Raw genomic sequence first — 15982 nt, 5'->3', positions numbered from 1 at the left:
AGGACCACTTATAGATGCCAGTCTCGGACAAGATTATCCTACCACATCTCAGCATACTTCATGACGCACTTTTGTGTCTTAGGTTGCTTGAAAAACTCTTTGCAGGCGACGACGCTCCAATATATATACATCTAAAGTCATGAGGACCCTCGCTGCGCCAGTGTCCCGATGTCTACCCAGCCAAGTAGATTACAATTATATTCGTGGAGTAGCCACCTCTCTCGCATGATTCCGGTTTCCAGGAGCTCCTGCCATATGTCATTCCGCTGACTCTGTTTTCCTTCCTCCCCCTCCATTCTCTACTCCGCAGTCATTTCAGGCCTTTACGCCTCGGGCTTGCGGGCGACCATGAGGTACATGGGAGTGAACAGGTTGTCCCGTCCACCAGCAACCAGGCAGTCGGCAGCCAGAGCGAGGCTGTCGGCAGTCTTCTTGGTTCCCGCGGGAGCCAGCCTCAGTGTCTCCAAGACACCGGCCAAACCGTGCGCAATCGTTCGACCCCAAGTCGTCATCCGCACAATAGTGAAGATGTCTCCCATTGACTGGATGTATCGCAGCTCGCCAGACAGAGGCCAGTACCAGGGGAGAGGGTCGGGGCGGATCGCAAGATCCTCGTGGTGGAGCATGTCAAAGCCCGAATCACGGATCGCATCCAGACCCTCAGAAACCTTGCACATGTTGGAGATACCATCGCCCTGCTCGATACCCAGACGGATCTCTCGGTGGCGAAGGTTGTCGTTATCGTACTCATCAGTCATCAACCACTCGTAAACGCCAAACACACCACCGGGCTTGAGAACACGGAAGATCTCGCTGTAGATGCCCTTCAGGGTAGGGGCATGGACAGTGGCCTCAATGGCGTAAACAGCATCGAAGGAGTTGTCGGGGAATGACATTTGCTGGATTAGGGGTTAGTTGGGAACTCAGTTAAAATCTGGACTAGGCGATAAACGCTCAACTCACCATGAAGTCACCCTTGACGAACGCCAGCTGGTTCGACAGACCCTCCTTAGCAGCGTAGTGGGTGGCTCGCTGAATCTGGTAGTCGTTGTTGTTGAGGCCAGTGATGTGGGCGCCAGTGAACTTGGCGATCTCCCGGGCGGGACCGCCAACACCGCAGCCGACATCAAGAACCTTCATGCCCTCCTTGATGCCGATGCTGTGGGCAAGGTAGTGCTCATGACGGGCAATGGCCTGGTAGAAGGGCTCGCCCAGAGAGAATCGGCAGAAGTGGAAGGATTGGCCCCAGCCGTACTCGTAAAGGTCGGTCGCGAGGTTGTAATAGCTGTGGTGGACCAGTTAGCGACGAACCCCACACCAAATGTGCAAAGAAGAGGCGGCCGGCCAAAGGGGCAGAAAATAAATCAATTGGCAACGGGAAAGCATCGAGGGCAACTCACTGTCTCGTCAAGGTCGCATACTCGGCAGTTCGGGCCTAGAAGTTGATGTTAGATGCTGCCATCAATCGTCTCGGAGAAAAAGGAGAGAGGGGTAAATGGGCGTATTCGTACAGCGCGCTCTTCAGCAGTCTCATTCTCAGCGGGCTTGTTGTCCCAGTGCTTGAAGTACTCGTCGACAGCAGCCTGCTTGGCAGAACCACCCTTCTTGAACATGGCAGCGATTCCACCGCGGGCCTGGGCGGAGGTGCCGTGCATGGCCTTGTTGAAGTCGGCATCGCGCTGGTGATCCTCGCGCTCGAGGTTGGAGGCAGTGGATGAGGCAACCATGTTGAATGTGGATGGAGGGTTGTAGAAGGGGAGAGCAGCCGGGGAAAACGAAGCAGGTCGAGAAGATCCAACGAGGGGGACGTGGAGAGGGAGAGAAGAGAAATTGAGCAGCAGGACCGAGTGCAATGGGAGACAATGGCCTTGGGAGAGGGAGGCGGCGTCCGTTTTAATGGCGACGGGTAACGGAGCGACGGCATTTCCAACAAATTTCAGGGCCCTCCCCTGACTGGACGACACTCTGCATCCAATCTCAATCGGGGAGAGACCAAGGCCCGGGTGCTATTCCCCAAGCGGACTAGCTCCATGGCTTGTTGCCTCTGTTTCGGGGGCAGCTTCTGAATTGTTCGGCCCCCCGCAGCTTGTGCTTCGTGGCAGGTGCAGGTACATGCGTTTACGGCTGGCGTAGTACCGTAGACGAGGTACCTTTGCAGGGCGGTGAGTGCCCACCCGCAAGGAGGAAATCGGGGGGGAAGTGTTAGATACGAATACGAAAGCGTCGCGTTACGAAAAAGAGAAAGAGAGCCAAGAGGAGCGGCGGCCCAACTTACAAACGAGCGCCTCTCCTTTCGCTAGGGAGATATTCGATAATGAAATGACGGATCCCATCTCGACCCCTATCGCCGACCACTTTTTTTTTTTGGGACGATCTGGAGGTGTGGGTGCGATGCCCCGGGTTTACATACTACGTAGATTTCCCTTTTGCAATTGCTATATTGGCCAGAATCATTCCATCCTGATCTCATCGAACCATGCCTTGCCGTGCAGTTCGGCCGAGAAGGAGGAGCTGGGGGTTGAGCGGTATGGAGTAAGACGGCACTTGGCTGGCTAGACTATGATGCCACTGGCGGCGGAGCGAGGTGTGCACGCTCCCTGAGAAAGGAGAAAGATTGCGAAAAAAGCCGGGGAGTGCGATGCCAACCAATGATAGCCTCCGCACTGTCGCAACGGTCCTTGAAGATGGAGGGATATCGGCGATGCAATTGCAGTCTTGCATCTCTGGTGTTGCCTTCTCGGTGGAGAACATATTCTTGTGGTCGCGCAGGCGAATTCCGACTTCCATAGGTCGAGGCGCGGAATGAGAGCACGGCAGCCAAAAGGAAAGCCAAAAAAAAAGGGTTTACATCTGGGGTCTTTCCTTATAATTTTCGTTTCCAAGCACATGCTCCTCGGAGTAAACAGGGTCTGCACTTGCCTTCTTCTTCCCTGCCGTTTCCTTGCAATTCCTTGCCACAGTACGTAGTGTCGCCCCAGTTGCGGCACTTATCGATAAGATTATACCCAGCCTTTTCCCGAGGGTCTAGGTACCGTAGTATGTGGCTTGGCCCTTGGCGCATTATGTAAGACGCTTTGCCTCGGTGGCGGGCGGTGACTGAATTTCTCAGAGTCCCACGCCGCGACTCTAAAAGTTCCCTGGTGCCCCATCACGATACCACCCGCGCCGACCTCCATCAGTCCACAATCCCGCGATGCCGCCCCAGATCAAGCAAGACCTCAACCGCTCGGGATGGGAGTCTACTGATTTCCCTTCTGTCTGCGAGACATGCTTGCCTGACAATCCCTATGTGAAGATGCTCAAGGAGGACTATGGTGCTGAGTGTAAACTGGTAAGGCATCCACCCGATTCCGCGCTTACTATAGCAATTATCGACTGACTGACATTCTTTTTGTAGTGCACCAGACCCTTCACCGTTTTCAGCTGGAGCGCCGACCGCGCCCACGGCCGCAAGAAGCGAACCAACGTCTGCCTGACTTGCGCGCGACTCAAGAACTGCTGCCAATGTTGCATGCTCGATCTTTCGTTCGGCCTCCCAATTGTCGTGCGCGATGCCGCGCTCAAGATGGTCGCCCCGGGGCCACAATCAGACATCAACCGAGAGTACTTTGCTCAAAACAACGAAAAGCTCATCGAGGAAGGAAAGGTGGGGACAGAGGAGTACGGCAAAACGGACGAGAAGGCGCGCGAGCTGCTGCGGCGCCTAGCCAACAGCAAGCCCTACTTCCGCAAGGGCAAGACCGTCGATGCGGACGGTGCTGAGAGTGCGACCGGCGGGAAGGCTGTCGTGGGAGCGGGAGTGGGGGGACCGGGCCCGATCCGGACGCGTGATACGAAGGCGGCGCTCGCCGCTGGAGCTAGGGCCGGTGGTAAATCGCGACAGGCCTTCCCAAGTGCCGCTCAACTGCCCCCTAGCCCACGCGACTGGCTGCCGCCGCAAGACAAGAATATCATGTCTCTCTTTGTGACAGGTGTTGAAGATGATCTGCCCGAGTTCAAGCTCCGCGAATTCTTCAAGGCGCATGGCAAGATCAAGAGCTTGGTTTGCTCCCACATGTCGCATTGCGCGTTTGTCAACTACGAAACTAGGGAGGCGGCTGAGAAGGCGGCTGCGGCGTGTCAAGGCCGCGCCGTTATCGCCGGATGTCCGTTGCGGATACGGTGGGGAGTGCCCAAGGCGATCGGCACCATGGACAAGGAGCAACGAGCCCAAATGCTCCACGATGCTAGACAGCGCCAAGCGGCATCCAAGGGCCAGGGCTCACGGGCGATCGAGGGGGGCGCCGGAGGCCTTGGTGGTCGACAGGAGAGCCAGCCAGCGGTCATTGCAGCACCCCCGGGAGCGGGTGACGAACCCAACTATGCCAGTCTTTCTGGGAATTAAAGGGAGTGAGGTGGTTGTCAACTGTATGTATTCGAACTGGCGCATTGCATGCTTCTGGTGTTTGGGCGTTGAGGAAAGGAGGGTCAAACGAATAGGCGGGCTTCACCGGCGAAAAGGGACTCGGGGAACCAGACCAGGGGATGAAAGACAACATTGAGTCATGGAGGTAGAGTGATGATGATCATTTGGGCATTATTCAGCGGGTATCATAACAGAGCAATGTTACACACGTTCATACAAGATTGGCGCCGGTTCTTTACCTGCATCCGCAGCCTCCGGAGCCGCTGCCAGCTGTCTTGATGGACTCGTTATCTCCCCTCTCAGTATGTTCATGTATCCGTAGTTCTAAACGTTGTTTATGTCAGCCAACGTCGTTCCCAAGTCAATTGACCGTTGGCGAGCCTGTCGAAGTCGTAACGTACTGTACTTGTCCTGACCTTCCTCAATCTTTTTGCCCTGGACGACGTTCTCGCGCAAAACCTTGGCAACCTGTTCAGCGTGCTGGATGGCGGCGGGAACACTGGCATCGGCGGGATCGAGGGAGGCCTTCTGTCGGAACTCGTTGCGGATCTGGACCTGAGCGGCGGCGAGGATGGGAGCGTCACCTGTATGTTTGAAGGATCCGGTTAGGCTGTGTTCGTTCAGTGCGGATATATTCTGGAAGCCGCCAATGGGGCTTGCCTCTTAAGGGACAGGAAAGGAGACGGAGAGAATGCGAATGAGTGCGTAGATTCGTTGAGGAGAGCATTACCTTGGAAAGCGATCCTAGCCGATCGCATGAGGCTTCGGTATGCGGACAGAGCCATAGCCATGTTGACGAGTAATATGTTTGCCAATTGAGGGTATTATCTTCGGATGCGGGGTTTGCTTTGTTGTGTGTTTGGGCTGGGTGGTCGTGGTCGTTGGCTAGGCGCGCCGTTGTCGTTGTCGTTGATGTTAGAGATGGATAATCGGATGGGTCTGAGGAAAAAAGATGCCCCATGTCATAGTCGCGATTGTCTGTGCAATTGGCTTGAAGAATTGACCAGCGGGACTCTTCCGCGCATTGGCGCACTGCCCGCTGCCTTATTAGAGCCTTGCCACAGCGCTACACAAAAATGCTCATAGCGCAGTTTATCGACTAGATCTCACTGTAGCACTACCCATGGGCCATGACAGCGCTGTAGCCCACTAAGAAAATACTTGGATGGTCCTGGGCTAGCCAACCCCTCCCCCACCAAACTGCCTGTTTATCCAGTCTATGGAGGGGGAAAAAGTGAATCGCTCAAAATCCATCGGGCTTTTTTTTTTCTCTCCTCTGACATCCCACCACCAATCTACACAAACCTACCATCAACCATGGCATCCGTGGCGACCGTGATGCTGCCTCTGCCCGCTCTCCCCAGCGGCTGGAGTGCAGACAAAGACTTCAAGGCCGTCGGCCAGCTCTCCGAGGCTGTCCAACGCAGCATCGAGCCCGTTGGTCCTCACTTCCTCGCCCACGCCCGCCGAGCCCGCCACAAGCGCACCTTCTCCGAAGATGACCGCATCCAGGCCCAGGAGAGCGCCAAGAACGTCGAGGATGGCGACGAGAGCGACGTGAGCGAGCCTGAGGACCCCATGCTGCTCCAGAGCGAGGCCAAGGACTGGAAGGTACGTCATATATTCCGCTTATTGTCACAGGTCCTTCACCGTTGCTAACCACTATACCATCCTCCAGTCCCAGGACCACTACAAGATCCTCGGCCTCTCCAAGTACCGCTACAAGGCCACTGAGGACCAGATCAAGAAGGCCCACCGCAAGAAGGTCCTGAAGCACCACCCCGATAAGAAGGCCGCCCAGGGCCGTGTCGACGACGACCAGTTCTTCAAGTGCATCCAGAAGGCCACTGACGTTCTTCTCGACCCTATCAAGCGCAGACAGTACGACTCCGTCGACGAGGAGGCTGATGTCGAGCCCCCCACCAAGAAGACCCTTCAGAAGGGCGACTACTACAAGCTCTGGAGCAAGGTTTTCAAGGCTGAGGGCCGCTTCTCCAAGACTCACCCCGTCCCCTCATTTGGCAGCGCCGATGCCACTAAGGAACAGGTTGATGACTTTTACAACTTCTGGTACAACTTTGACAGCTGGCGCTCCTTTGAGTACCTCGACGAGGATGTCCCCGATGACAACGAGAACCGTGACCAGAAGCGCCACATGGAGCGCAAGAACACCAACTCCCGCAAGAAGAAGAAGGCCGAGGACAACGCCCGACTCCGCAAGCTGCTCGACGATGCCTCTGCTGGCGATGAGCGTATCAAGCGCTTCCGACAGGAGGCTAACGCCGCCAAGAACAAGAAGCGTCTCGACAAGGAGGCCGCTGAGAAGAAGGCTATCGAGGAGGCTGCCGCTAAGAAGGAGGCTGAGGCCAAGGCCGCTGCTGAGGCTGAGGCCGCTGCCAAGGCTGGCCGTGAGTCGTCCAAGAAGGCCAAGGAGGCTGCCAAGAATGCTGTCAAGAAGAACAAGCGTGTGCTCAAGGGCTCCGTCAAGGATGCCAACTACTTCGCTACTGGCGATGCTTCTCCCGCCCAGATCGACGCTGTTCTCAACGATGTCGACGCCATCCAGGCCAAGATCGACCCTGATGAGATTGCTGAACTCGCTGGCAAGCTCAACGGTCTCAAGGTCGCTGACGAGATCAAGGGCGTATGGAGTGGTGAGGTCAAGCGCCTCGTAGATGCTGGCAAGCTCAAGGACGGTGATATCAAGGTCCTGGCCTGAGCGAGCAATGATTACGACAACGAGACGAATTGGAGAGCAAAATAGAGGGTGATAGGACTGTGAGAAGCACCGTCATGGGCTGCCGTGGATTTTCTATATACATAGAGCTTTGTAGTCATGGACAAGTGAGAGCGGGTGCGTACTAGACGGCGCACATGCTTGGCCGTACAAGTCAACTAGTGATGGACATGATGTCACATGCAAACTGCTAAATCACCTTTTTTTCCTATTCTCTGTGAACTGTGTTGTACATTGGTTGAGTGGTGTCCCCTATTTCTCCAGCAAGTTGACCCTAAGCACCCAGGGAAGACGGTACGGCTTCCGAGAACGCGTCTCGATGTTGCTGATCCTTGATATGAGAGAATAGCTGTGTTGAGATGATCCTTCCCTTCCCGCAAATATAAAGGCCGAATGCTGTTCCAACTGTCTAACTCCAGAAACCCGGTCTAGAAGACCATCCACCCCTTTTCCTTGACCCTGCTTTGTGCGTCGTTTATATATCGAACCCCTTTATGCCATTATCACCCTCCCATTAAGCCTCTCTATCTAGAGACTGCCCCAAGACCATCTCGTAATACAATCCCCGTCTGGCCACCAACTCCTCATGCGTTCCCATTTGTGCCACCCGCCCCCTGGCGAACACGATGATCACATCGGCGTCCCGGATCGTGCTTAGACGATGCGCGACCGCCACAGTCGTGCGTCCTTGTGCGGCCCGGTCCAGCGCTCCCTTGACAACCTTCTCCGACTCCGTGTCGAGCGCGCTGGTGGCTTCGTCGAGGAGCAGTAGGCGCGGGCTGCGAATCAGTGCCCTCGCGATGGCAATGCGCTGTCGCTGGCCGCCCGAGAGTGAGAGACCTTGGTTCCCGCAGGGTGTGTTGAGGCCCTCGGGAAGGGAGGCGACAAAGTCGTATATGTTAGCTTGCTTGAGGGATTCAACGATGGCGTCATCTGAAGGGATACCGGTTTCGAGGCCGAGTGAGATGTTATCGCGGATGGAGCCTTGGTAGAGGACGGGCTCTTGCTGGACGAGAGCAATGTCGTGGCGGTAGAGGCGACGGTCTCGGGTCTTGATGTTCTGGCCATCTGATCGAAGCTCGCCCACTGTCGGATCATAGAATCTCTCGAGCAATGCAATCATGGTCGACTTTCCACAGCCGGATGCGCCAACCAAGGCTACCATACTACCGGACACCATCTTGATGTCGATATCCTGAAGGACTTGCAACTTGGGCCGGCGGGGATATGCAAAGCCTACGGCATCACATACCACCTCGGGGCCCTTTTTTTCGAGCGTCTTCTCAGAAGCACTACTCGAGGAATCTCTCTCATCTCCTTCGTCATCTCGGAGCACAACCTGCTGTCGGAGCTGGAGGATGTAATTGATGGCGGTGCGTGCTTTACTAACGCTTGTCGTGTATTGAAACAAAACGGCGGCTGACTCGCCTGAGAATATAACGCCAATGAAGATGACGTAGAACTGGTCAGTCGTGTACTCACCTGTCGAGACAAGACGTCCGCCGTACCTATCGAGCCACGTTAGGATATTGGTTCTTCGTTGCATCCCTTTCGCTCATGGCCATCCACTTACCAGAAGCCAAGCGCCATGGCAAGGAACGAAGCCGACTGACTGAGCGCGTAGAACAGCATCTTCCAACCCAAGCTCGCGATAGCTTCCTTCGCTAGCCCCTCGAGCGCTGAGCTGTACCTCTCAATAACAGCTCCCTCCAGTGCCAGCGACGACACCGTCCTGATGCCTAGCACCGCCTCAGATGCGAGGTTACTGCTCTTGGCGAACCGCGCGGCTGTGTCATCGTCGAACTTGTACTCAAGGCGCACCCTGGCGTAGCCACTTACGACAAGCACAGGCAGTGCGCCAAAGACGAGGGCCAGTCCAAGCTTCCAGCCGTACACAATTGCAAGGATAGCGCTGGAAAGGACGGTGACGATGTTGATCATTATCAATGCTACATTCATTGAAAGCAATTCCTGAAGGCTGGTAGGCTCGGTAGACAGTCGTGACACGAGAGCACCAGTGCCGTGGTTGGGGTTGTCAAAGAAAGTCATGTCCTGGCGGAGCGTGTTGTTGAAAATCTCACCACGGTAGACCTTCATGACATACTAATTCAAGACATATTAGCCCTGTTTTATAAATCGTCGTGATTATCCCTGGGGTGTGGTTCAGCTCACCTGGCCGATACTGTTAGCAACCCACCCACCTGTGGCATAGATCACCAGGTTAGCGAGGGCCACGACGAAGAACATGAGTGAGTAGAAGTTTCCCTTTGCCACGTCGACGGCAGCAAACGCATCCATGGTCCTCGAGAACAGGATAGCAAGTGTAGGATAAGTTAAACCTATGTTACAGTACGTCAGCACACCTTTCCCAGTCTCACGGCGAGTATAATGACCTACCTCCAAGCACGGAAATTGCAATGAGGACAGCCCCATTTGGCCACCACATGGACCTCTGTTCTTTCACCATGATGAAGAGGCACTTGAGAAGCCCATGGTTAATGAGCTTGTCACTAGAGATGTCGTGAGTTCCATGCGCCGAGGCTCGAGAGAGAACTGTCTCGAGGGCTGCAAGTGGCTCCTCCTTGTCAGTTTCAGCCTCGTCTTGGGGAGCGACACCGCCATGTCCTAGGTCCTGTAGCCTGACCAGCCTCGAATATGCACCGCCAAAGCCAATCAACTCGCTGTGTGAGCCCTGCTCGACAGTTGCGCCCTTGGCCATTACGATGATGTTGTCGGCATCTCGGACGGTGGAAAGTCGGTGCGCAATGACGATCATCGTGCGTCCCTTGGCAACATTGTTCAAGGCCTGTTGCACGATCTTCTCGGCGTTGGGGTCGAGAGCACTGGTGGCTTCATCAAGCATCAGGACCTTGGGGTTGGAGATGATGCTTCGGGCAATAACTACACGCTGCTTTTGGCCCCCAGATAACGAGGCGCCGCGCTCTCCGATGAACGTATCATATCCCTTGAATAGGTGTGAGCAACATCTCTATTTCGAGGACAGATAGATATATACTGACACTGGGCAGCCGCTCGATGAAATCGTGAGCGTACGCTGATTTACAGGCCTCGATAACTAGTTTTCGCTTCTCGTTCTCTTGCAAATTCACCATGTCGGTACCTGTGAGGCCGTCGACGACGTTCTGGAAGATGCTGCCACTGAAAAGAGTCGGTTCCTATAGTCGTTGTCAGGACGAATTTCTAAGCGATTGTTTCTTTATTTCGACTGTACCTGCTGGACCATTCTGATATTTGTTCTTAGCCATTTCAAGTTCAGGTCCTCAACGGGATGACCATCCAGAGTGATCGAACCGCCGCTCGGCTCGTACCATCGTTCCAGGAGACCAAAGATTGTACTCTTTCCAGACCCACTGGCGCCGACGAGAGCCGTTGTTTTATCCGCTGGGATGTCTAGGTCGAGTGCATGGAGAACGGATACGTCTGGGCGTGATGGATACGCGAAGCGGACACCACGTAGTTGGATATCTCCTCGAAAGTTTGGAATATTCTCCCCCTCTTCAGAAAGCGAGTCGATCTTGGACTCCCGGTCGATCATCTGGAACATCTCCTGAGCAGCAGCGGTTGCTTTGGAGATGGCGATAGTCTGGGGGGCGATCTGGGTGAGAGCTGTGGCGGCGACGAGCACAGCAAAGATGACGCTGTACATAGAACGATGTTAGTAGACGTAAAGAATGGGACGGCAGGAACAGTTAGCTCACGTCACGACTGTACCCGGCTGTGTAATCTCTCCTGTCGAATACATCTTGATGCCCTGCCAGAAAGCCAAACCATATCCAGAAAAGATACAGAAGAACTCGGTAGGGAAGAGAATAGCATAGACCAACGACTTCTTCGCCCCGATCGTGCCAGCCTCATCAAGAATAGACGTGAACCGTTTCGACAGCTTGGGAAAGGCCCAGAAGGCATGGGCCGTCCGGATGGTCGCGAAAGCCTCCTCAGCCAGGGAGCCTGAGCGCGAGTAAATGTCGAACATGGCGTACTCGTAACCAATGTCAATGACTACACAAACCACGGTGACGACGACGTTAACGGGAATGATGCAGATGACAATAAGTGTCAGCTTCCACTGCACGGCAAATGCGACAATGAAGGCCGTGACGAAGGTCGACAGGCCCGTGATGATGAGGCCGAGCTTCTCGGAGATACCATGGTTGATGAGGTTTCCATTGGTGGTGATCTGGCCCGAGATAGATGACGAGGGAGAGTCAAAGAAGGAAACTTCCTGTCGGAGCGTCTGTCGGACGAAGTCGATGCGGAGAGCTTTGGTCGTCCTGATGGAGGTCATGGAGATGAGCATCTACAAATAGACGGAGACGAGGTCAGCAAGATCGATAATTCCAAAGAGGAACACCAAAAAAGGAGCAACAATGCAGACTTACTGTCCAAAGGTAAGTCAAAACAAACTTGGCAACAAACAGATAGACAAAATACAGACTGAAGACGAGTTAGTCTCCATGCCGGCCATTGAATACAAGCATAAGCGAAACCAGGGCGTACCTGTACTTGCCCACCTCAGACCGATAGCCTGCTGGAGACAGCGTCCCATTGACAAAGCCGTTGAAGGCGTTGATGAATTTACCAAAGACAACGTCCATGATAGGCAGCAACGTGCCCGCGGCGATCATGGCGATGAAGGCGAGGACGTTGAAGATCCATCCTCGAAGGTCGTTGTACGTGAAGACGCGCTGCCGAGCAGACTTGTCAGCAACATGGAATGGATGGATACAGTACGGCAGCTAGTAGCTTTAACGGAGCGGCGCTCTTTGCTTTACAGGATGGGGGTTCTCGGGCATGTGTAGGTTGGCTTCAGTCCATCGAGTCGGAAAATGCGTAGTATGAACTTGATTCTAGTTTCCAGGCGCAGTCCTGGAGGAACATGGGGTGGTATTTTGTTGCATATCTCGGGTCAAGGTGCGAAAAAACGATGCAACCAAGCAAAACAAATGAGCAGACAAACTTACCAAGTAATACTTGAAGCTAGAGTCTTTCTTTTGATCCTTTCCGTCGCCTCCGCCATCTCCATCTGACTGGTCTCCTACAGTACCGCTATCGACTTGCATCTCATGTTGCTGATTAGTCGAGATGGACACACAGTTGCCATGAATTTGCATCTCCTCGCGCGAATCTCGCTGATCGGGTGGGAGCTTCTCCGACTGCCCTTGTTGTTGCGTAGCCATCCTGGATCCTTGGCAAGGATGAACAACGACGATACCGGAACGCAGATAGGGAAAGGAAAAGGTTTCGTGGTTCACGCGGGCATGGTTTTGATTGCGTCAACACGACGAATACGATTGAATGCGAGGAGTCGGCTCAGGCAACTTAATTAGTACCAAGCCACCCATTTACTTGGCCAGAGGCGCTGCCAAGTCGGGGGAATAATTCAGCCAAAGCTGAACCATGGCATGGCACTTGTCCACATAGAAATTGGGTGGGGACGTCTGCCAGACACCATCAGTAGGACTTCTAGAGTCCTGTGCCCGCCCACATGAGAGTCGGACGATGACGGTGGATATCTACAAAGTAAAAAGAAATTCATTGTTGCCTGATTGAGGTGGAGAGGGATAAGTCCAGCTCAGGTCCCGGAGGAAATAGAGCCAATAGTTGTACAATGAGAGCAGGAGTTTCTGCTTATTCCCCTTCGCCGGCCACCTCAAACCGGCTCCGGCTCCGCCCTTTTGGCCCGCGTCCCGGAGCTCCGCGGGCCCCGAACCGCTGGGGAAAAGGCAGCAGCAATACTCATCAACCACCGCTCACCACCCACAGACACGCAAACCCTCTCACAGTCGCCATCCAGTTCCCGCGCATTCCGCCCCCAAAAGAGACAAAAAAATTCGCCATTGAGAAACGCAACAGCTCAGAGCAGTTCTCTATCTCCGTTCAACCTCTTCTTGCAAAACTCCTCATTCGTTTCCCTCACCTTCTTCCCCGCCATCCCCGCAGTTACCGCATGGAGCAACAGCCCAGTCTCGGCCCCGCGCCGACTGTGTCCGCGGGTTCCGACGACCCTACACGCCGAGCTGTAAGTTGATTTGGACCCCTCACATCACCTGCACGGCGCCTACCCAGCTTTGCCAGGAGCTGTATGATTCTGCTTCATCTGGCTTGGTGGTTTGACATGCCGTTCATCGGTGCTGGCGCCTTGGTCGGAGGCTAGTCGTATCACCACCAGGCCCATGCCATGCTTACATCTACCCCGTGATACAAACACAAACCAACATAGACTGACACTTTTCTTTTATCGCCATCTCTAGTGTGATCAATGCCGCCTACGCAAGGTTAGTTCCCATGCACACCTTTGCACAAGCACATCCATCCGAAATATATCTGCAACTGTAGTTCTTCGCCTCGAAGAGGGAGGTATCATGGCTGCGGGCTTGGGTGGACCAGATCGACCATGATGAATAACACTAGTTGTGCCCCCTCTAGATCCGCTGCGACAAATACTTCCCCTGTTCCAACTGTCGGGTCGCAAAGCGCACCTGCTCGTCAACCGGTGTAGGTCAGAGGGTCAAGGAGCCCCGGCAACGAGTCCTCATCTCGTCCCAATAGTCCGTGTACCCTCCACCCTCTTCTGCATCCCTCCCCCAACTGTCCAACCAGGACCCCAGGAGCTGACGATATGGCATGATGTGCCGCCCGCCAATAGTGAAAAGAAGATTGACCAAATCGAGCTCAGGCTCGCCAACATCGAGACCCTGCTGAGGGATCTCTCCGTCCGCCACAGCTCCTCCACCCCCGACAGCGGCCTCCGCTTCCAGACTCCCCAGTCCGGCCATACCACCGGAATCCACACCGTCGCCGCCTCCACCATTGTCGGCGATGATAGCTCGGACAGTGAGTCGGCCTTTGGTGGTGACTCGACCCTTGCCGCCCACACCACCTTCGCCAGCGAGTTTCTCGAGCACGCTGTTGAGCGTACCTCGTTGCAGGATGTCGACCCATACATGCGAGAGGGTCTGGCCAACCTCAGGCAACTCGTCGAGTTGCAGAACCGGCAGTCCATCAGTCATGGTCCTCGTTTCCCCCTACAACAGCCAATGCCCGCAGGCGGACTGGCTCAGCTTCGGATGCCTCCCATGGATATCGTCGTGACCCTTCTCAAGAGCATACGAGGTATGCTTCATCTCCATCCGTACTGTTTATCAACGGTATTCCCATGTTTCGATTCGATACTAATGCTTCACCAAGCTGCACCTCCTGGTCTCTTCACTTTCATTTGTTACTTCGTCGGAGTCGCAGACTTTTCTAGCCTGTGTCGGATGGTCTATTTCCCCACTGAAGACTTCGCTGATTCAACTTTCGTCATCGTCAATGCCGGGCTCTACTATATGTTCCTAGAGCAGCACTCCTTCGCTCCCGATAAGGCAACCAAGGAAGAATATGAGCCCTACATCCAGATATGTCGAGTCAATCTCGAGACTGCGCTCGCCAACATGTCTCTATTCATGTCCAATAAGGTCGAAACCGTGCAAGCTCTTCTCTTGGGGGTAAGTAACCTGGGTATACGCTTCAGCGATATTAGGAATGAAAATATCTAACTTTTGCAGACCATGTATGCAATTGACGTATCCCGACCGTCAGTGGCCTGGCATCTAAATAGTGCAGCCGCACAAATCTGTCAGACGGCCGGGTTCCACCGCAAGAGCGCTTGCAAGTCAGACCCAGAGCAATACAAGGTCAAATCAGGCTTATTCTGGTACATATATACCACTGATAAGGCGCTCGCCCTGCGACTGGGGCGCGCACCTATGATCCAGGACTGGGACATCGACATCCCCCGGGGTTTTGTATTTGACGGCATGATGGGCGATGAAACATCGGGCATCGCCCTCATGTGGCTCAAGACAGCAATCGTTCAGGGCGACATTTATGTGCAACTGTTCGTCATCCCATTCAACGTCATCAGACTCCGAGAATACCTGCTAACAACTCTACAGTTATAGTCCAGATGCGTTAGCACGACCACAAGCCGAACTCGCCGAACGAGCTCGAGTGCTAGCGGCCCAGTGTCGCCAGTTAGAGGCAGAGGCGTCTGAAGTTCGGAAAATCGCAGTTGCCTCCCTCGAGAGGGTAAAAGCATCCCGTCTTGTTGATATCCATGTCAAAGGCGACGAAGTACAGTTGCTATCGACAATGACACTCGTATATCGAGCCATCCCCGCCCCAGAAGGTTCCTTGAGCAGATTCTGCGACGAGTGCGTTGAAATAGCGCGCCGGGCGACGCAAAAACACCTGGACTGCATGGAGCTAGTTCGGCGCGAGGCCTATGCAAAAGCCATCTATGTCCATTGGTAAGTGCCCGAAAAGTCCGGAGCTCGATCCAGCGCAGTGGTGACTAATCTCGATTCATAGGAACTTGCTGTTGACACCCTTCAGCCCCTTCTTCGTTTTGTTTTGCTATGTCATCGAAACATCGTCACTAGAAGACCTCCAGCTTCTCCAGGACTTCACCAAATCGCTCGAAGTAGCGGCCGACTTGTCTGAGGTAATGAAAAAGCTGTGGCGCCTATGCCACGTAATGACCAACGTTGCCACGCTATATGTGCAGGCAAAATCGCATCAACAGGAGGACCAGACAATGATCCCAATCGGTGATGAATTTGACCTGTACCTCAGCCAGCTAGGATTCATGCCAACAGAAGATCAGACGCCGATGGACCCTTTGAACCAAGCCAGCGGAGCGGCAGCCGGGAGCTCACAGGTGTCTCAAATGGCAGAATGGTTCTCTGGAAGTCGAAACTTGCTCGGATTGCTGGAACAAGACATATCGCAAATAGGTGGCCCCCAGTGGCCACAGCCTGGGTCGATGTAGATGCCCG

The 15982-nt window shown here is 54.4% G+C and overlaps 6 protein-coding genes across 6 annotated transcripts; 3 read left to right on the top strand and 3 right to left on the bottom strand.

Annotated features, from left to right (window-relative positions):
• Positions 1 to 323: 323 nt before the first annotated feature.
• BGZ61DRAFT_355305 (S-adenosyl-L-methionine-dependent methyltransferase) lies at positions 324 to 1727 on the bottom strand (the record flags this gene model as incomplete). The annotated part of the gene is made up of 4 exons (XM_046240694.1): positions 324 to 899; positions 964 to 1285; positions 1401 to 1435; positions 1512 to 1727. The coding sequence occupies 4 exons, from the start codon at positions 1725 to 1727 to the stop codon at positions 324 to 326; spliced, it is 1149 nt and encodes a 382-aa protein (XP_046102989.1).
• A 1466-nt stretch (positions 1728 to 3193) lies between these two features.
• BGZ61DRAFT_534113 (uncharacterized protein) lies at positions 3194 to 4384 on the top strand (the record flags this gene model as incomplete). Its single annotated transcript, XM_046254096.1, has 2 exons — positions 3194 to 3331; positions 3398 to 4384. 2 exons carry the CDS (start codon positions 3194 to 3196, stop codon positions 4382 to 4384), a joined length of 1125 nt encoding a protein of 374 aa, XP_046102988.1.
• Positions 4385 to 4640: 256 nt separating this feature from the next.
• Positions 4641 to 5190, bottom strand: BGZ61DRAFT_355598 (uncharacterized protein; the record flags this gene model as incomplete). Its single annotated transcript, XM_046240716.1, has 3 exons — positions 4641 to 4729; positions 4807 to 4989; positions 5136 to 5190. 3 exons carry the CDS (start codon positions 5188 to 5190, stop codon positions 4641 to 4643), a joined length of 327 nt encoding a protein of 108 aa, XP_046102987.1.
• A 320-nt stretch (positions 5191 to 5510) lies between these two features.
• Positions 5511 to 7343, top strand: BGZ61DRAFT_507240 (DnaJ domain-containing protein). The gene is made up of 2 exons (XM_046251900.1): positions 5511 to 6016; positions 6084 to 7343. Exons 1-2 carry the CDS (start codon positions 5723 to 5725, stop codon positions 7122 to 7124), a joined length of 1335 nt encoding a protein of 444 aa, XP_046102986.1. The 5' UTR covers positions 5511 to 5722; the 3' UTR covers positions 7125 to 7343.
• Positions 7344 to 7656: 313 nt separating this feature from the next.
• Positions 7657 to 12223, bottom strand: BGZ61DRAFT_495224 (P-loop containing nucleoside triphosphate hydrolase protein; the record flags this gene model as incomplete). Its single annotated transcript, XM_046250846.1, has 10 exons — positions 7657 to 8650; positions 8716 to 9245; positions 9315 to 9481; positions 9540 to 10107; positions 10163 to 10318; positions 10375 to 10801; positions 10862 to 11460; positions 11543 to 11597; positions 11661 to 11848; positions 12125 to 12223. 10 exons carry the CDS (start codon positions 12221 to 12223, stop codon positions 7657 to 7659), a joined length of 3783 nt encoding a protein of 1260 aa, XP_046102985.1.
• Positions 12224 to 13110: 887 nt separating this feature from the next.
• Positions 13111 to 15975, top strand: BGZ61DRAFT_534109 (uncharacterized protein; the record flags this gene model as incomplete). Its single annotated transcript, XM_046254095.1, has 6 exons — positions 13111 to 13182; positions 13772 to 14276; positions 14352 to 14650; positions 14711 to 15042; positions 15101 to 15454; positions 15516 to 15975. The coding sequence occupies 6 exons, from the start codon at positions 13111 to 13113 to the stop codon at positions 15973 to 15975; spliced, it is 2022 nt and encodes a 673-aa protein (XP_046102984.1).
• Between the last annotated feature and the right edge of the window lie 7 nt (positions 15976 to 15982).

This window comes from Ilyonectria robusta, assembly GCF_021365365.1.
Source record: "Ilyonectria robusta strain PMI_751 chromosome Unknown BGZ61scaffold_13, whole genome shotgun sequence".
Taxonomy (NCBI): Eukaryota; Fungi; Ascomycota; class Sordariomycetes; order Hypocreales; family Nectriaceae; genus Ilyonectria; species Ilyonectria robusta.
This window is presented reverse-complemented; position numbering and strand designations above follow the sequence as displayed.